This window comes from Manis javanica, chromosome 3, assembly GCF_040802235.1.
Source record: "Manis javanica isolate MJ-LG chromosome 3, MJ_LKY, whole genome shotgun sequence".
In the NCBI taxonomy this organism is placed as follows: Eukaryota; Metazoa; Chordata; class Mammalia; order Pholidota; family Manidae; genus Manis; species Manis javanica.
Window position 1 is genome coordinate 216,905,844 of NC_133158.1, and position 21,264 is coordinate 216,927,107.

A 21,264-nucleotide genomic window follows, 5' to 3' on the forward strand; every position below is an offset into this window, starting at 1 on the left:
ATATAAACAGTAAATGTAATATATGATAAAGTTTATGTTTCAAATCAGTGGAAAAAGGAAATCACATTTAATAAATGATCCTGGCATAACTAGTTTTCCTCCAGAAGAAGGTTAGTCTCCCTATGTCAATCATAAAATAAATTTTAAATGTATTAAATAATTAAAACACAAGAACAGATTATATAGATAACTTTTGGGGTGAAGGAATATTTGCTTGGCAACATGAGAAACTTAAGGGACAAAAAGACTGATCGATTTGACAACATACAAATTTACAAAATCTTATATGGCCAAAGGTACCTACAAAATACAAAACATTATTGAGAGACTGATAGGAAATACTTGTTCTGTAGTATGACATAGGGTTAATGTCCATATTTCACAAATGGTAAAATGATAAACAGAAAAGCAGCAAGGGATATAAAAGGTAGATTCACTGGAGGAAATTAAACTTTTTGTGAAACTAAGAGAAACATCTAGTGGTGGTAGAAATAAAGGTATTGGGAATGTGAATTTCTTAAACTTCTGAAAAGTAATCCAGCATGTGTAGACAGTCTACAGAGAAGCCCACCACTGATTCCTCCCCTCCTTGAAAACCCTACCAGGCCTTGAGCGTTGTTTTCAAGAATGTGGCAGAAGTGACTGACAGCTTACCCACTCCTGGTGGGAGCCTTTAAAAGAACTGGCAGCTTCTCCTCCTCATTTGAAGCCAGCTGTTAGGAAAGGGGTCTGACTACCCAGGGACTCTAATGTGAGCAACCCAAGCTATCCAGGAAGAGAGGGGAGCGGAGGAGCATCTCGGCCCAGATGTGAAGCCAGGTGCTTGGACCACCCAGGCCACACAGTAGCCAGCGGAGGGAAGCCAAGGAAGAGACCCTAGTGGAGCGGAAGAACCACCCCACCTGATATCCTGGCCACAAAACTGTGAGGAGTAATACATTGTTTCAGGCCACTACATTTTAGGGTGATTTGTTATGAAGACATAAATAAAGCATAGGAATACCTATGAGAATGAAAAAAATATGCATGCTTTGGACCCAAACCCACTTTTGGGAATCTGTCTTTCAGAAATAACAATGCCACTCTTTGGAAACCCTATCCATGCCCATTGAGTGTGATGTGTTTGGATAGAGTTTGGTACATCCATATCACGGAATCTTGATATTATTAGTAAGATTTAATCTCTGGAGAGATGTTCATGATATACTATAAAATAGAAAATGCAAGTGGCAAAATTATGTGTATATTGTCTCATTTTAAGAGATTAAAACTAATATACGTGAATACATGCACATTATGTTTTTATGAACTTTGAGGAAAAATGTAGATGTGTGTGAAACCATTAACCTTGACTTCCTGGAGGAGTGAGCACAGGGTGAGTTCTGGAGACAGAGACTGAGGGCCTATGTATGCTTTGTATGCTTGTGTTACTGGGTTGTTGCAAAGAGCAAAGACTTCTGGTTGAAAGAAAAATCCAATGAAATAGTCAAATAAAAAAGAAAGAAACCCGAACACACTCTTATTGTATAAAGGAAAACATTAAACTGTGCAGAAGTATATACTAGACAGGGAAATAATCAGGTAATCCTTGTCACCTGCTTTATTTACTTAATACATCAAGAGCATCTTTCTATGCCAATAAAAATGGATCCTGATCACCCTTTTTAATGGTTTCAGAATATTCAATTTTTTAGATATATTATAATTGATTCAATCAATTCCTTATTGCTACACATTTACATTGTTCCTAGTTTTTCTGGTTATAAACAACAGTGACTACTCATGTATATACATCTTTGCCCACTTAGATGTCAAATTGCCATATGCATATTGTTAGCATGCCATCTAACAAAGACTGTAAGCAGTTTATATTCCCACTAAGAGTTATGACAGGACCCTAAAGAATTATTTAAGAGGTGTCTGATAGCCAGTCTTCATGAAATCAGCTGAAAAGAATTAGACTGGCAATTGGAAAATTTTTCATGTTGCTTTGTTGTACTAAGGGACGTGGGTAGAACTAGAGTTATTGTGCATTCAGACACCAAATTCCTACTAACCGAGGGTGGGAGGTGGGGTCACAGGAGGTTAGCCTAGAAATGAGAAAATGAAGAATAAGTGTTTTTGCCTGGAGATTTAAGAGGAGATAAACCAAAGCAGATTTTCTCCAGCTTGGCAGGTTGGATGACTTGCAGTGCCATCTTCTGGCAAAGAAGTCAAAAACATTCAATATCCTGCCAGGAAAAAGTATTTCTTAAAATCACCACTAAACCGAAGACTGGCAGGAAAGCCCGAGAGGCCCTGGTGTTGGCGTGTCGGGGCGTGGAGGAGGGAGGGGAAAGCGGCTTTCTCTGAAGCGAGGACGTGGGTCGTCCGACCCGCGAGGTCCCTGACGAGCTCTGTGCTCCCCGCGACACGCGCGCCCCAGGAGCAGCGCGGGGCTCAGGCAGCGCACCAGCGCCGTCCTTGCGGAGCCCCACGCTCGGCTCCCGGGGTCACTCCAGGTCCGGCGAGCTGGCCGTGGGGTCACCAGGGCGACCCCAGATCTGACCCCTTGTTCCCGAAAAATCTGCATCCATCCGCAGCGGATGCTGTACAGCCATTAGAGGTAGAGATGTAGAAAACCACATTATACTTTTAAAAAACTCTACAAGACTTAAAAATACTTGCTTGCTTTAATCATCCAAAATACACTAGAAAAAGACTTGCTTTTTTTAAGTAAAATTGCTTTTAAATATGTGGCATTCCTAATATCCCTCAAGTAAAAAAACCAAGAGTCCCTTTCTCTGTGTAGTATGTTCGGGACAAATTCATAATACGCTTTACTCCAAAGCAGCTTCAGTGAGTTCTCGCCCTCATCTCCGCCTGACCGCAGCTTCAGGCTCGTCGCTTTCCTTTCCTTTCGCGCTTGCGTGGGTCTCCCCGCGGCGAGCTCCCGGCCCCGCCCCGCCGCTCCCGACCCCGCCCAGCACCGCCCTCCCACGCCACACCTCTCCGCCCCAGCACCGCCCCGCTGCTCCTAGCCCCGCCCCGCCCTTCCCAGCACCGCCGCTCCCTTATCAGCCCCGCCCACCGCTCCTTCACGGCCGCCCCTCTGCGCCCCGGATTCCGCGCGTGACGTCACACGCCGGCGCCGGTGACGCTGCGGCCGCTCCCCCTGTGTCCGCGCGTCCTTGGCCGCTGAGGTGCGGTGCTCAGCGCGGAGTCACAAGCAGGTTGTGCGAGGAGCCCAGCATGTGGAAGTGGCGTGCGGGGCAAGAGGGCGTGGCAGGCAGCTAGCTTCCCGGTCCTAGTTGCGTCCCCGCCCCCGAGGCCACTGGCGGCCACCCCTGCCCCAGGAGAGGCGGTAACGCGGCATTCCCCTCTGCGCCGCCGTTTCCAGGCGCAGCGTGGCCCTGCCTCCGGGCGTGGCCCGAGGCGGGACGAGCCTGGCGTCTGGTGTGGGGTGCCACCGCCCCTCAGACTGGGCCGCGAGCTGCTGCTGGGGGGACAGCGTGGTTTCTCTCTCAGGACGTGGTTTTGGCGCCCTGCCTCGTGAGCCCCGTGGGAGACCAGCCCGGGCTGAGGCTCGTCCGTCCGCACCGTTACTCCGCCTAACGGCCCGCGTCGTGGAGGTGAGCCGCGCCTGGGGGACGCAGACATGCCAAACAGTGCAGTCATTGCAGTGGGCAGACCTAGCTTCTGTAGGGACCACGAGGTGCTCACTTTAAGTGCACGGAAATTATGTCTTCATATCATTAAAATGTTACTTTTCCAGGAAGCAGTATGTATTACAAAGCAATCCTTGGACGTGATTTTAAAAGCGGTAGTGGTAATGGAATTAAAATAATAATATAAATCTTGGTATGGATGATCATTTACATTGCTTATATGTTGTCTCTATTCTTATATATACATTTTAATTAAGAAATGAGTAGCAATGAACTAGCCTGTAATCTTGTATTTCAGTTTCCATAATTTGAAACAATTTCCATATGAAAAGAAGTGAAAGTTCTACTACTTTCAGAGTTCGTCATAACTCTTTTTTATACAGCTCTAATTTTAATTCTCTAAGGTCTACCCCCAAGAAGCAGAACATTTTTTGTTGCCATGTCAGGTTACACCAGAAATATTTATGAAGGATTAAAAGTACCCTTTTCTCATGATGCAGCAGTATTGTAGAGATGATGGAGGGGAGCCAAATGTGGAAAGAAGCAGTCCCTTGTTTCTAGTTGAGGTTTGTCTGCAATTAGAGGATACACAGATCTGTATCATTTAAGACTGACCATTGTTCTAAGTGAAAAGTAAGGAGCCTATTTTGTGGAAAAACAGGTTTTTGCAAAGAGTCACCGGTAGGAATTTAGTAAGAGTCATGACTTGGCTACAGGAGTTCTTTGGAGGTCATTTTAATAATACATAGACATGGTATTCCAAGTAAATTTTACTCTGTTTAATCTTCAGTCATGGGTAGGACACCATTTCATGAATATAAATTCTTCCTTTACATGTTGGTAGTTTCCGCTAGGGAAGCTGTTAATTGTTGTTTGAATGTGATTACACGGAACAAACACATTTTGAAAAAAGTCTAACAGTAATCCCATTCTTACTTTTTGCCCCTTTGCGTAGTGAGAAATAAGGCAGGGGCTTTCATCACTGATGATAACTTGATCCTCTCCCACAATTCGAAATGGTATTTATTATTTTGGGAGGACCATATGTATGGATTATAGCTGCAGACAGTGACATAAACACTTACTGAAATTTGCTGACATTTCTTTATTAATGTTTCCCACCAGGACAACTTTTTCATTAAATAGCTGAAACAGCTGAAGAGACTTAATGTTCTAGATCAGTGATAATTTTTCATTCATATATTCTGACATTTTTGACATTTGGTGCACAAAATTTGACTATGTCAGACATTTATTTGTGGCTCAAAGAAATTCTTAGTAAAATGTGAGGAAACATATCTACTTTGACTAGAGTCTAGGATATTTTTCCTGCAAAATATTTGACATACTCAAAAGAAGAGTTAACGCTGTATAGAGACACTTTGTCAGGGTTAAAAGTTTGGAAATGGGAAAGTTCAAGGACTTTAACTGGAGAAATTGATTTAGCTAGCATTCTTCCTACCTCTGTTAGTATTTATTATTGTTTATAAATTTTAATTATATCTATTTTTTTGAATAAATACATTCTGTAGTTTAAAATTAAGAAGTTACAAAAGAATGGAAAACCTTCCTCAACTACTTAGTTCCCTTCTCTGAAGTCAGTTGATATTACTAGTTTATTGTGTATCCCTTCAGAGATACTGCTTAGATACACAAGCAGTTACATATGTGTGTGTATATGTGTACACACACACACACACATAAATGTAAACATAAGTATAAAAATACATTTCTATATTTCTTTTTAATACCCAAATGATAGTGTGCCATCTGTTACTTAGACATTAATCTGTATCAATATAAATGTTGCTTCTTTTCAATTGATTTGTATATGGATATTTAAATTTTGCCATTTCAAACAGCATTGCAGAGGATAAACTTTGTGTATGTATCATTTTGATACATTTGGAAATATTTATAGGGTAAATTCCTAGAAATGGAATCACTGGATGAAAGTGTCAGAACAGTTCATCTTTTGGTACACTACTGAATTATTTTATCTTAGTATTTGTATCAGTTTGTATTCTCACCATATTCCATTCCCATATATTTCCCTCCAACATGATACATGAAGTAACTTTCTGAATTTGCCATTGTGATGGTTGAAAAATGTTCTCTTACAGTTTTTACTGTGGTAAAATATACATAATATAAAACTTATCTCGTACTTTTAAATTGTATTTCTCTTTATGGGAGATGGGATACTTTTGCACATTTTAACATCAATTATATTCCTTCTCTAACTTTTAAATTCATATCCATTGCCCATTTTTCTGTTGAAATTTCTTTTTATCCTATGAATATATGGGAGCTTTTTATTTATTTGAAAAATAAGCTCTTGATAATATGAGCTATATTTATATGTACATAAATATCTATAAATGTCTTACATATATTTTCTTTTTCTCACTTGAATTTTGACTTATGCTAGTTTTTGCTGTGCAGAATTGTCATGTGGTTATATTAATCCCTTAAGGCTTTTTGGGTTTGTGTCGCACGAAGCTATCTCACTCTGTAAAAATGACTCTCTGTGTTTTATTACTATTATGTTTTTATTTTTTATATTTTGTCAACTGGAATTTGTGTGTGTGTCAAGTGAAGAAAATGGATTTAGCTTTTTTTCCCCATATTACTATCTAGTGGTCCAAATAGTATGCATTTATTTGAAAATCCATCTTTTCTGTAACGATTTGATACATTGCTATGGTCATCTGCCAAGTTGTAAAAAATTTTTGGATGTATTTCTGGATGTGTGATTTGCCTGTTTGACTGTTATAGCATTTTATTGCGTCTTGATGTCAAGTAGAACAAATCTTTTTCATTATTCTTTTTTTTTCAGTACTTTTCTGGCTATTCTTGCTTTTTTTTCATATTAACTTTCAAATGAGCTTGTCTGATTCACACCCTCACCCTCAACGTTTGTGTTTTTAAAAGAGCAGCATTAAATTTAGAGATTAAGAATTAAAAACTTTCTGATATTAAATCTTCCTGTTTTTCTTTCTTCTTTTTTTGGTGTGTGTTTTGTTTTTTATTTGAATATATTCTACTGGCTCATTTCCGTTACTAAGCCTGTCTTCTCCTGTATTCCGTCTGCTGTAAAAACCCATGCAATGAGTTCTTAATTTCAGGTATTTTATATTTTAGTTCTAGAATGTTCATTTAATTTAAAAAAAATATATTCGTTCTTTATTGAAATTCTCCATCTTTAAAAAAATCATTTTTGTTTATATATTCCTCTTATTTTCTTGAATACATTAATCCTATTTATTTAAAGTCCCCGACTGATAACTCCATATTTGACTCATTTGTTAGTCTATTGTTTTTTTTTTTCTTTGGTTTTGGGCAGTGGATTCTGCTCTCTTTACCCATCTGTCAGCCCCAGTGCCCACTAGTGTAGTAGGCCATGGAGTGCAGTGCAAGGAAGGACTCCTGGAGATGCCATCTTGTTAGTGTGGTCCCTTCAAAGAAATTGGCAACTGCATTTTGCGGCATGGGATTAATTTTGTTCTTTCTTGGCAAAAGTCACAGAGTAATGATGGTTGTGAAATAACCTCATTATGTGGTTATTTAATGTAATTTGATTTATATGAAATTTAGTTTTCTAAGATGAGTTTATCTTGGTATTTTTTCTAAATAGGATAGTAATGTAATAAACCTTCACATCTTGGAGAAGCATTAAACTCTGGCTGGTGCCCAGAAAGCTATTACGTCACGTGCCAGCCGACCAGACCCGGGCGGGCTCCAGAGTGTTGGGAGCAATGTGTCTTCCTCAGCTCACAGGGGTTGCTTCAGTGCTACTTAATAGCTCGCTTCTTATTTCTCTTTAAGTTGCTAAAAACCTTGTCTTTCTTAAAGAGATTTTGAAGTGAAAAATGATTATATTTTCTAAGGTAGAGAAGGCTCTTAACCCACAAAATTTCATAAGGCCTAATTATCCCATTGATCTTTACCCCAGGCTGGGTTCTGACCTTTACTCTTACAAGCTCAGAATATGAATCTTTGTCACTTAAGGATATTGGATCATTTTTTTAGAGGCAAAATAAAATTAGATTTAGTATAGATGTATGAAATGAGAACATGGATTTGTTAATTTACAATGAGAAATAAGGTAAACTGTAACAGAAATTTTAATACAGTCTTCATGACAAGCTGGGTGTCTCCTAGGAGGGAATCATACGTACAAAGCCTGCTTGTCATGCATGGCAGCAGAGAAGTAAGTTAGGTGAATTAAATATTTACTAGTTTTAGCTTTATGTAGTGAATTCTTGTATCTCCGCAATAAGGGTGATCTCGCCAGTAGGCGATGCCCGTGATGCCTTTTGTGACTCTCTCTCCACTTCTTCTCCTTCCTTGTCTCCTCCGCCCCTTTCACTTTTTAACCTTTCTCTTGCTAGCATATTGTACTCTGGCATCTGTCCCTTCTATCCTCCTGAAAGTACTATTGCTAAAGTTACTAGTGACCTTTATTAAACATCTTGGTATGGTAAGGGTCTAATTATGGTACTAAACCAAAATATAAATGTTAATAAGTTTGTTTATTCATATCAAAGTAAACTCATATTTAAATAAAATGGAAAGGTAAATAGCATATAAGGAAAAAACATGACAGAGAAGAGCTAACATTTTCATTAAATAAGAAGCTTTTGTAAATTATTAAAAAGAAGACTATTCCAGTAGAAAATGGACAGAGGACATGAACAACGAATAGTTCAAAAGACAAGAAATGCAAATGTTCTTATGATTAGCACACATAATGCAGGGATGTTGTGACCTGCTGAGGTGTACTGGGAATTTACAAAAAGCACACAGCTAAGACAGACAGACAATGGCTGCAGCCCTGATGTGGCGCAGCTCTTTATTTTTATACTGCCCTTCTCGGTCCTCAGCCACGTGCTATACTTACCTTTCCCTACTCTGGGGGAACAGGCCAGAGCATTCTGTTGATTTCTTAGAATCTGCCCAGTAAGCAGGGGCCGTGTTTTCACACGTCCCCAAGGCCGTCCTGTTTGCAGGGTAAGGCATCTTGGCTCGTTTGTGAGAACAAGATATGCGCTTGTGGGCAGATAACTTCCAAGGACTGCACCAGTTGTTTCCAAGCTGGTGCTACAGGTGCTTCCCCATTCTGCATGCAGACACAGGGGAAGACAAAGGCCGTCCCCTTCAAGGGAGGTCATGATGAAGGCAGTACATCACAGAGAAGACAAGTAGTGACTCTGTAGCATCTTACTACGCTGATGGACCGTGACTGCGATGGGGTGTGGGGGGGGACTTGATAAATGGGTGAATATTGTAACTACAATGTTGTTCTTGTGAAACCTTCATAAGATTGCATATCAATGATACCTTAATAAAAAAATAAATAAACGAAGTAAAGGCAAAAAAGAAATACAAATGTTCAATAAATGTGGAAGATTTTTTCAAATTCATTGGTAAGGGAAAGAAATTCGTGTAAAAATAAGACTTGTTTTCCCCATCAAATTTAATGAGTAACAGAGCCAACAGTGATACAGTGCTCACTGTTCTCAATACATCACTGAACTAGTGACCCTCTCAGCACACCTGTGAGTCTGTACGATTCTCACACATTTTACAGGTAAACAATCCAAGCACATAAAAATGAGTGACCTGTTGAAGGTCCTGGAACAAATACATGAGAAAGCCAGGAGTCAAGCCCAGGCTCTCTGACTGACGTTTCACCTGCTTTAACAACTACCTTTACTGCTTCTCAAAGATTTTAATAAATAATAACTGGTGTCAAAAGGAGCAGGCACGTTTAGTCACTGCTCCTGAGAATACAGGTTTCTGTAAGACAGTTAAGCAGTATGTTTGAAAGCTTTATTTAGCATGTGCATATTCTTTGAACTCGGAATTTATCCTAAGGAAAGCCTTGTAATAAGTACATAAAAACGTATGTACAGAAATTTTATCTGAATTTCCTTCATAATAGCAAACACTGTAATTTAAATAACTAATAAGAGATTAGTTACATAACAGGGAAATAGTCTTATTAAACTAACATTCTTATTGGAGATAATAAAGTAATGCTGGTAATTAATTCATGTGGGAGGAATCTGCTGCTCTCCATATACATTAAGTATATACAGTATTTGACTTTCCAGAGCAATGTTATAAAATTGAAATGTGACTGTTTTTCTCTTTTTAGCTATAACTAGGTTGTGTGAGTAAAATTGAAGCAATAGCTTATCTAATATACTAGGTTGCATGAGTAAAATGGATATAAAAGCTTATCTAAGTTTCAGTGAAGATTTTAAGTATCCTTTTTTTCAAGTTAACAAATCACTAAGTAATTAGAATTTGAATTTAACATTAAAATTGTTATAGAAGGCATATTTTACCTTTGTCGACTGTTTTTTTTTTTTTAATGTCTAGCATATCTGTTAAGATGTCTTAAGATGTTTTAGAAAAAGAACCATGGAGAAGTATGTTAGACTACAGAAGATTGGAGAAGGTTCATTTGGAAAAGCTATTCTTGTTAAATCTACAGAAGATGGCAGACAATATGTTATCAAGGAAATTAACATCTCAAGAGTGAGTATATTTTTCATTTGGTTATTTAAATACTGGTCTGGTTGCAAAAGGGCTCATTGTTAGAGAATTAAAAAAACGTAGCAGTGCATGACCTAAAGTGACAGACTGCTGTAATCCCAGAAGGAGCCAGTCTGTCCTTTCAGACCTTTTCCTGTGATGTGTGCTTCTGTTTGTGTGTTTAAAAAAATACACCTACTGCTCTGTAACTTAATCTCATTTGAACATCTTAAATGCTTTTACTTGGATTCAACTCATTAACTACTGTCTATGTTTTGTTATTTTGATTTGCTCTTTTGGTACCATTACTTTTTAGTTACTCTTATGGCTGGACTTGGAGGTTGTTTACTGAGGGTCTAATGTAATACTTTCCTCCCCACACCCATTTAAGATGTCCAGTAAAGAAAGGGAAGAGTCAAGGAGAGAAGTTGCAGTGTTGGCAAACATGAAGCACCCAAACATCGTCCAGTACAGAGAATCGTTTGAAGGTCAGATACGTTTTGCAAGGGGGTCACAGAACTTCTGAGCTGTATGATGACTTGGATACTTTCTTGTGGGGAAACTTCTTGGGAATGTGTTCTTAGCAAGTACGATTGACCTTTGAACAACATAGGTGGGAAGTGCAGAGGTCCACTTCTCAGTGGATTTTTTCCAATAAATATACTGGAAATTTTTGGAGATCTGTGACAATTTGAAAACACATTTCTTTTCCTAGCTTGCTTTATTGTAAGAATAGAGTACGTAATACATAAAACATGCAAAATAGGTATTAATCAACTTTATATTATTAATAAGGCTTCTTGTCAACAGTAGGCTATTAATAATTAATTTTTCAGGAGTCAGAGGTTAGACCTGGATTTTTAACTGTGGGGGGGGTCAGTACCCCAACCCTGCGTTGTTCAAGGATCAACTGTACATCATTTTTGCTTCAATACATAATGCGTAAAAGTATCAACTTGACTCCAGGATAATACTAACACCACACTGTGCCTGTAGAGTTTAATACTGGCTCACTGTTGCTGTGATCACTTAAAAAAAAGCAGTTGTGCTACATGCCAGAATTTGGACAAAGCAAGGACAGTAATTCCATCATTTATCATTTTAAACTAAATTTTTTTGAAGTACTTCCCCTACTGCCATGGAGAAAATGTTCTGATCTGTAGAAAGTATTCCACTCTAGCTTATCCTGTATACCTCATTGTTAAAATACTGAAATATATTGAGGGTTTTTTTAAGGTCTTAAAATGTCATAGTTATATTGCTGTTTTGGAAATATATACCATTATATTTGGTAGCGCAGGAACTAAGGTAAAGGTAAGGCAGAGCTTCCGTAAGAGTTCTGAATGGTTTATTGCCTATTGAGGTCATCCTATTATTATAAATCCCTATAAATTACAAAATAGAAAGATAATCTACATAGAAAGTACAAGATAGTTTAATGAATATTTTAGGGTCATATCACAACTAGTTTCAGAGTCTGAATTAGAGCTAAACTATCTTTGTTCCCAGATAAACTCGTTATCTAATAAAGTAGAACATACTATTTAAAAAATACGGGTCAGTTAACACATTATGTCCTAAGGTGCTCAGTTTTATCTTATGGTGGCAGTGAAGTGAGGGTGTATGCCTCCTATGAGGAGAATAGTGTAAAATATCAGCCCCTTTCCATGACCTTGGGTTTCCTTTATCTTTCCCCTAGCATCTGTCTTTCAGTTTCTTTTTTCTTTTATCTCCAATATGTTAATATTTCAAGTTAAAAGGTTTGAATGTATGTCAACAAATATTCTGGCAGATGTTATGTTGAAGCATCTGAGTGATTCAGAAGGGATAGATAGCACATTCTCTAATAAGGTTGTTTATTACTGCTATTTAATTCTAAAGGAATAGATGCTCTTGGTAAACATACTCAAAAAATGCAGACTGCCTGAGCCCTAAATTCTCTGTTCCTTCCACTCCATCTTCATCCCATTCCCTAGGGGTAAACATTGTTAATAATTCAGTGTCTATTCTTGACTGTATTTTCTTTGCCTTTGTGGAACAAACATATACATATGACTTTTAACATTAAAATACAAGTGGGATCATAGTATGTGTTTCTGCATCTCGTTCTTTTCACTTTATATTCCATGTATCTCTTTCCGTGTCATTCTGTATTGATGCACCTCGTTCTTCACAACTGCAATGGGTACCACCTGTTCATCCAGGTTTCTTGCTACAGACACTTAGGTTTCGCGTTTTTCACATCGCAGATGGTATTGCACTGAACGTCCTTGTACAGGTGTGTGTGCCCATTCAGGGGTGTGTGTGCCCTAGCAGTACCTCTGTGGGAGTGGGATTCTTAGGCTAAATGGGCTGGAAGCGCCTGTGACTCACAAGCTCTCAACTCGAACTTAGAAGGCCACCCTAAAATCTATAAGGTGTAACTTTATCTGTTGATTCTATATGTTTGGTCACAGTCTCTATTTCTGCCTTCCTTGAATGTTGTTTTAATCCATGCAGGCCTTTGGACCTCTTGAGTTTCAAAAGAGCTTCTGACAGCTCTGAAATACAAACAATTATTCTCTAACGTGATTAAAATAACATAATGCAAATTAAATCTGTCAATTTTAAAAAATAAGCAAGTTGGTTACAAATGGCAGTTATGACATCATTTTGAATGTCTGCCATGAAAGATGAGGAAATTAATGTATTGCAATTCCTTCCCACTAACTGATTCTTTGTTCACCTTGACATGGTAAAAATAACAATTTATCTTTTGTTCTGAAACTATAATTCTTAGAGTTGTTTCACCTTGGTTCTATATTTGGACTGATTCAATTCTTACTGTTAGTTCTCTTATGCCTTAACAGCCCCTTTCCTTAGTTATTTGAATTCATATCTTGCTTGGCTGGATTCCTTCAATTTTTTTTCATGAAGATCTTATGGATGCTATATTCCCTCAGTGCAATTAATTCTTGAGTTTCTGAGAATATCTACCTGGTGCTTTTATATGTGAATAAGTATCTTTGATAACCCTTTACCTCTTAAAAGCACATTGTATCTCCAGCATTGAATGTTTGTGTAGAAAGGTTTGAATCCAGCACAATGCCCTTCCTCTTCATGGAAATAATTTGCTTTATTTTTTCTTTATGTCCAAAGGACTCTTTCTTTAGGACTGAAATTCACCAGAATTTGACTTATTATTAATAATCCTGGATATGTTTCTCTTGGAATATTTTGTATCCTTTATGCTTGCAGTCTGGTTTTTCTTTGTTGCAAGAATGTTTTCATTTGACTATTTTTTAAAAATCCATATATACCTTTAAGGAAAAATTTTCCAAAATTTGTTTGCTAGAAAGTTGTCTTAGCTTTAAACCAGTTCTTTCTTACAAAGTCTCTCATATCACAAGATGTGCTTTCAAAAAATTTTAGTACATTGAATAACAAAATGATTTAGGGGAAGACTTCACTGAGTTAGTTGTGAGCACTTGCTTATAAAGGTTGTCAAGCAGAATCAGTTTTAGAAGGAGGCATCAAAGAAATTTGATATTGATGTTATAATTGCAGGTATTAGATACCATTTTAAGTAAGTCTTCTAAAGTCACTTAAAAGGCAGCTATGCATTATGATTAGCATGTATAATGTGGTGGGGGGCGTTATGGGGAGGGCCGCACAACACAGAGAAGACAGGTAGTGATTCTATAGCATCTTACTACGCTGATGGACAGTGACTATAGTGGGGTTTGTGGGGGGGACTTGGTGAAGGGGGGAGCCTAGTAAACATAATGTTCTTCATGTAATTGTAGATAAATGATACCAAAATAAAAATTTTTTTAAAAAGGCAACTATGCTAGGAAAATCATGTATGTATGTCCTCTGGAATGACTTTTTTTAAGTCCCAATATTATGCATATGGGAGTTGGGGATAGAAAAAATTCCAATCACAACATACACAGATTTTTAAAGGGCTTTCAATTAATTTAAAAGGAAATAAAGACCTTGTGTATTGGAAAAGCTGATAAATGAACCATAAAATACATTGATACTGAAGGTAAAGGTGAGAATTTTGGATAGTTGTTTTGTAATACATGAGAGTGGGGAGAAAACAGTATTTCTAGGTATATAAATATATCATTAGATAAATAAATATTATAATTAGGCACTTCACTGTTTCATCTGCATCCGTAACATTCGTGAATTCAAAAAGTTTTGCTCTTGTCACTGAGAAAGGGGATCGCCTGTACCAGGGTATGTCTGGGTATTTGTGTACATGATTTTATTTTCTCTGCTGTTACTCAAATATTACTCTCTGCTTTTGGTTGTCTGTAGCCAACATCTAATTGCTTTCACTTTTTTGTCTTTATTTTCCAACAGCCTGTGTTTAGCCTCTTTAATTTGTTTTATTTCTTACTGCTTCTTAAGTAGCTTTTGCATCCTTGATGAACACTTTTCAATGAAGATAGGTCTGGGCATTCTACTTGTTCCCCATTGGTGGTGCCAAAACCTAACTTCTCAATGTTCTTGAAGAAAGCTTTTCTTTGAGGCTAAATTTGGATTGCTTTTTGCTGCAGGTTACACAATTTGACCACTCTCACTTAAGTGAGAAGGAGTTAATTATCTCCCATAACGAGAAGTCTTAAAAATAAGTAGGCCTGTGACAGGGCGTCTGCGGCTCCCAGCAGTGTCACAAGGTCCAGGCTCTCTTTCTCCTCCACCATCCTCAGTATATAAGTGTTTTGAGCCCAGCGCTCTTCCCCTTGTCCTACGATGGCTCTGGCAACTGCAGGCACAAGTTTGCGTCTGAAGCCGAGAGAAGGGGCAGGCGGCAGCCCCGCAGTCCCTGGGTGTGTTCCTGTCATCGGGCAAGCGAATGCTTCCTCAGAAGCCGCTCTACAGACGCCCTCTCGAGTCTTACTGGCTAAAACTGGCTCAGTGGTCACCTCTAACTCAGGGACACCGGGAATTAGAAAATCTGGGGGTTTTCAGCTTCTGCAGTGAGAGGTGAGTGTAGAGTCAGCTGTCGGGTCAGCCAACCCATACGACCGCTTCACTGACGGTCATAGCTCCCATCCTATTATTGTTGTTCTGTTAAAACTCTTGGTCACTTTCTCATAAGCACTGAGGCTTTGCCAGCCTTACAGGCCTTTTGCTCCAGCCTGAAGCAGCCGCTAGGTGGTGGGGCCTGTGGGCTCTGGAGGGTGCTTCTCTGTTGGCATTTGAGCTCCTTGGTGGGAGGGTGGCGTCTTGCATTCTGTGTCCCTGTCAACAGATGTTTGAATGGTTGAAGAAATACAGAACAGATGAATGCTTCCCTCATGGAAAAAAGACTACTGTTAACATTTATCCATGATTCCTAATACATGTTTAAGCAGCAGAAAACATTATAGAATTCATGTACTAAAGCTCAAATGTTTGCTTAAGGATTGCTTCTCCATCCCTTTCTCAGGTCCTGCTTACTGTCTCTGTATGTCTCACATAGACATACACTCACATTTTTAAAAAATCTTTTGATAGTTTAATTTTTTGATACATGCATATAGTACAAAATTCAAATGTTATATTATCTGTAAAAAGTTTGCCTTCTATTGCTATCTTTGAACCACCTGTTTTCTTTCCTGGAGTTAACCACTGTTACCACTGTCTTGTATCTCCTTTTATAAATACTCTAAGTGTTAATAAGCATGCATAGATGGTGACGTACTCTACACAACTTTTTGCCTTTTGTTTCTTATGCTAAATAAATGGTAACACCCCTTGGGTTTTGTTTCGTTTTTTTCATATTTTTTCATATTGCGATTTCTCACGTGTATTTGGATGATATTTTACATCAATCCTAAAGATTTATACAGATTCTTAATTGACTCAATCACATTAGAAGCAGTCTATCAAAAGGGGTATGAGCACCGTGAGTAACAAAAACGCCACTACAAGGTGTGAGGAGTGGGTCCTGCTGGAGCAAGGCCGTGGCGCAGGGCGGTGAGAAGTGGGGACCGGGCAGCCCTTCTTGGGGGTGCAGCTGTCTCTGCAGTAAGTGGTGGTACAGCGAGTGTTAGAAGTGGTATCAGCCACTCTTCCTGACTTGGGGACCCTGGGTGTAGTCTTACCCTTATGTAAGAGTGAGTGTGGACAGGAGGATTAGAAGTGTTCTTCAGTCCTTTCTGTCCACAGGGAGAGTCACAGAAATCCCTTTTGCTGTGGGCTGAGCATAAAGGTGTGTTAACAGATTATACACAATTTCTAAGAAGGGACAAAATCAAAGTTTTAAGAGAGCAGAGACTATCTTATTCACTGTTGCATGCTCACACCATCTATTATTGTATTTGCTACAAGTAATTGATATAGGGGGTAAAACAAACTGAAAAGTAATTATTAGTTGGGAACTAAGTCAGTAACTTATCTGACAGATTGATTGAAGACATGATTTTATAAATGATGTTTAAGGAAATATACCAATTAAATGAAGTCACATATATCTTTCTGCATTTTATCTATATTCCAGAGATGTATACACGTCAGAGTGGCCACTGCTATCCAAGAGGATGGTGTGTTTTTGGTAAAAGAATTGTTAGTGATGAAGTTGTCTGTTAACCCAAGTTACTGTACAATCTGCATAACCATAATGCTCTGATTTGCACTTTGGAGTGGGGTTCTGTTTGTGGTTTCACAGAATGCAATTGCTGCTTTTTAGGAAACCATTAAGTAGTTTAATTTAGCTAAGCTTTTGATACACATTTGAAAATGTAATGTTTATATTTTGTAGAAAATGGCTCTCTCTACATAGTGATGGATTATTGTGAAGGCGGGGATCTGTATAAACGAATTAATGCTCAGAAAGGCATTTTCTTTCAAGAGGATCAGGTGAGTTAGCATGTAGGAGATTGACTCTTATTCCATATGTTACTAAGAAGTAATTCAAAGTTTGTTTATTTATATATGTTTTGATTTGTAGCTACGAATGATAATTGTAATTACTAGGACAATTGGGTATCATATTCTAATATCTTAGTCACATTTCTGTTCTAATTAGCTCCCACTTTAGTTCCTCATCTCATTTCCTGTCTGTGGTAATACTGTATAGTATATGTTGTATCCCATGTGTATGTGTGTGTATATATATTTATATATACCTAAAGATAGATATGTATATTTATGTATGTAACAGTTATTAATTACAACCCATTAATTATTGTATACCCTGTCAGTCTGGCTTACTGTTGCCAGAACATGTCTCCCAAAATGGGGCTTTGCCAGGTAGCTCCAGCTCTGGAAACTTAGTGTTGGCAACTGCATTAAGTCTAATCTCTGTTTTGATTTCAAGGATTTCTAAAATAAGACCCTGTCTTACCTAAGCAGTCCTACTTTTTTTTACTGTTATTCCCTGGTTGTCCCCTTTTACATTTATTTAGCAGGTATTTACTGAGGATGCATTCTGTGTTAGGCACTGACACACATTTATAGTTCTCATTCTTCTTACGCATTTATTATATTTCTTCAGCTTTGGTAATACTTTCCCCCAAACTGTCTGTTACTAGTATTCTGTTGTTTTTTATAGCTCAGTTTCAGTCCCAGACTTTCCTTTAGATTTCCCATAAGTACTCTCATTGTCGGTGATCTCTGCCTTCTCTAAATTCCTGTTGTGTTTCTCATTATCGCCCATTCTTAATTTTAACCTCATGCTCTTATAGGGGGCAGTGGAGGGAGCACTGTGCTGGGGGGGTGCTGTTCTCCTAGTTCTCATGACCCCATCAATCAGCATAACTTTCTGTGTTTAATAGATAAGAAATCTAAGAGAAGTTAAATAGCTTGCCCCAAACCACATAGTTGGTGTTTGAACCTATTTCTGGCCAACTTCAGAGTTTCTAAAATTTCTTTTTACAAATTTAAAATAAATTATAAAATGATTTAAAAGTTCAGAAATGGAAAGCCTTCGTTCCTGACTCTTCTGTCCCTGAGAGTCCCAGTCTTTTGTAACATTGCAGACTCTATTTTTCCTCCTTGCACATGTGTGTATATAATGCTGAGGCACCTGTGTTCAGAAATGGAATATTATACACACCATGCTCTATCTTGCTTTTGTTACTTAAAAATTGTCTTGATCATCTTTACATGTTGGTCCATATAGATCAATTATATTAGCTTTAATAGCTGCATTATATCCCATTCCAGCAAGGCCTGTGGACATTTTATCTCTTTTTATGCTTTTATCTTCATACTATTCTGTTCCTTCCATGGCAGCTGTTCCAGCATCTTTTATAAATATCTCTCTGTATTTTTGCTAAATGGCTGTCGGTGTGTGTGCGGGTACTAGGTGTGTACTGGCTTCTTCAGTCTTACTCTCCCTGAGGGCTGTGTCTCAGATCCACGCTATGCTATCTGTGCACTTACCACCTCTAACTGCTGAATGAGGCTGCGTGGTGTTCCGACAGGCCTGTACGCACTTTCACTGCCCCGTGCGCTCTTCTTCATGTACTCTAAATACTTCACAGGAGAGTTTTTCCCCAACACGGCTGTAATTTCCTATAGAACAGAGATCACGCTTTTACTTCGTCATCTCAGGGAAGGACATACTTAGGAAAGGTATGTCTGTGGTAGGAACCAACTTGGCACAACTAATCAGTATCAGCTGATTGATAATACCAGATGGGTGGGAACTTCTAGGTTCCTGGCAGTACCCTGAAACTAATAGTAAGGTGAAATCTCAAGTTATATTTTAATTAAGTACAACTAAATAAGGTAATGTAATATTTCTCAAGCTTTTCTTACCTCTTGTTTCCACCATTAAGTCTACTAGACAGAGCACAAAACTTGGAGTAAAAAGCCTTGAGTTTGAATCGTTGTTTTACTTACCAGCTTGGTAATTGTTAACAAGTTGCTTAACTGTTTTGATACTATTTCCTCATTTGTTAATAAGGATGTTCCTACCAAGTAGCTGACTTCACTACGGTGGTGAAATCAAATAGTAATGTATGCTGCAAGTGCTATTTTTTATTAGAATGTTATCTGCTATGTTCCATTGCTTGTGCTTGTTTTTATTTATTTGTCTCTGTTGAACTTTAAAATGCTTACTATTAAATTTCATAACTTTCTACCATAAAGTATATAGTTAATCTATATATTTGGTTCTAGTGATGGATAAATAGTCTTAGTACATAATGGTGTGTGTGTGTACATATTTTTGTATCTTGTCATCCTAGAAATTATTATGGAGAACTACATTATATATTTTTATTCATCTCTGAGACTAATTCCACAATAAACCCTAAAATTTGGGAAGTCTTTCTTGCAAATTAATAGCATTTTTTTCTGCCGTTCAGAATAAGTTTTGTTAGCACAAATAAAGGCATTGTTTATTTTATCCTATTTGAAATGGGAATTATTTAAATAAAAACATTCTAATACTTTCTGGGCTTTGAAGCAGGAAAACAGACCAGAGGCCATTTTTGGTTTAGGCTGCAGGTTAGCATCCATATGAGGTGGTTTTGTCCATTTCTAGAATGGAAGTGGGAACAGAAAGTTTGAAATAAGTTGATTCTGCAATCACCCAAGCCTTCTATTTAGTGATACTTCCATCTTTGCGTCTTTATTGGACAAAAATCTAGTCTAAGAAATTACCTAAGTTTAACTTTTAATCAGCAGTAAACAATGAAATGCATAAATGATCCTTGGATGGCCTTTGCCCACAGAGATATTAAAAGATGTTCTACTGGCTATTTTCGCCTTATTTCCAAGTTTTGGATAAATTTTCCAGGAGTCTCCTCTCTTGAGATGATAAATATTTCCAAATATACATTCTTTCAAAAGAAAGTCTGGTCTCATAAATGTTAGCCCTAATATTTAGGAGCAGTGAGAGTGTAATTAAGCATATAGGCTTCGTTCAGTTTGCTCTGAAAAATCTAGAGCCTTTTAGTATTGAGCAACTACTAAGGCCACAGAATTGATTTCTGCCCACAAGTGTTTATAGGGAATGTTGGATTTGATTTTTTTTAAAACCTATTATTTGCTCTCTTATAGCAAGGCCAGGAAAACAAGCCCAGTTCATTCTCGTCAAATTTCACCTGCAGTACCTATAAATTTGGGTGGTTTGCTCTTTCGTGAGGGTTTACAAATTTGCCAGGGTTTTGATGACCAGCCACCTGTGATCCTGAGACTCTGAGTGAATGAAAATCAGTCTCATTTAAATGAGACACTCCAGGGATGACCTGGATTGCACAATGAAGTGTCCAATTATATTGTGGTAAAAAGGGATAGAGATTCTTACTGACTGAACTGATGAAAATCATCATATAGCCCTGAAAAATAAAACTATTTGAATTCTAAATGGGTTAGTGAGAATCAGATAATCATTTTAAGATACTATGTTTCAGTCTCCAAAGTATAGTCTACTAACCAGAAATAGCTTAGAAGAAAAAATGGACTATATATTCATTAAACATAGAAAAATAGAACATTAAAAATAATACCCATCATATTCTAAACAAACACAATTAAATTGCATTTAATTCAGTTCATTCAGTCCTAGTAATTCTTCTGCTGGGTCCCTTGGGGCAGTCTGCTTTCGTGATATGTGTCAGCTTATGGACTAAAGTCTCAGAAATCTTGACTCGGTCCATTGTTCACTCCAGCAATGTCAGCTCAGAAGTCTGTACTTGAGTCTATTTTTTGAAGTATCAATGGTTCACTGTTCCTAGCAGAGTGTTTCCCAAGAGCCTCTGGCCAGCATCACAGAGCAAAAGCCTGTTTGATGAGACTAGAAGGCTGTTGTTAATTTATTATAGTAGCCAGTAACACAATTAAATGATCTATAGGGACATTTGATAAGGGCATGATGAATATTTCCCTTAAGGGTAAAAATAGACAGGGAAGTCATTGACAGATTTCCAAGACCTTCCCAGAAAGCATGCATTTTCTGGAGTGTTTATATCAATGATAATTTACCTACACAAACTTAACCTGGGACCATCTGGGCATCTTTGTTGATCTGCCAAGTCTTCTCATGCAACTCTTATAATAATGTTGAGCTGAGTAATACATACCAGGAGAGATAGCCTTGCATTTAAAAGTTTTTTTCTAAATTTAGGATCTAATGCTGGAA

The 21,264-nt window shown here is 37.9% G+C and overlaps 1 protein-coding gene across 13 annotated transcripts in view; it reads left to right on the forward strand.

Moving 5' to 3' along the window:
- The first annotated feature begins 3,134 nt into the window (after window positions 1-3,134).
- Window positions 3,135-21,264, forward strand: part of NEK1 (NIMA related kinase 1) — a 186,719-nt gene continuing 168,589 nt past the window's right edge. For all 13 annotated transcript variants that reach the window (XR_012129688.1, XR_012129690.1, XR_012129689.1 and 10 more), the window contains exons 1-4: window positions 3,135-3,611; window positions 10,038-10,196; window positions 10,585-10,681; window positions 16,933-17,030. Coding sequence is in view for 10 of the 13 variants with exons in the window: in XM_036998866.2 (XP_036854761.2) it covers window positions 10,080-10,196; window positions 10,585-10,681; window positions 16,933-17,030 (312 nt within the window). In the remaining 3 variants the exon portion in view is untranslated. The remainder of the gene's footprint in view (window positions 3,612-10,037; window positions 10,197-10,584; window positions 10,682-16,932; window positions 17,031-21,264) is intronic.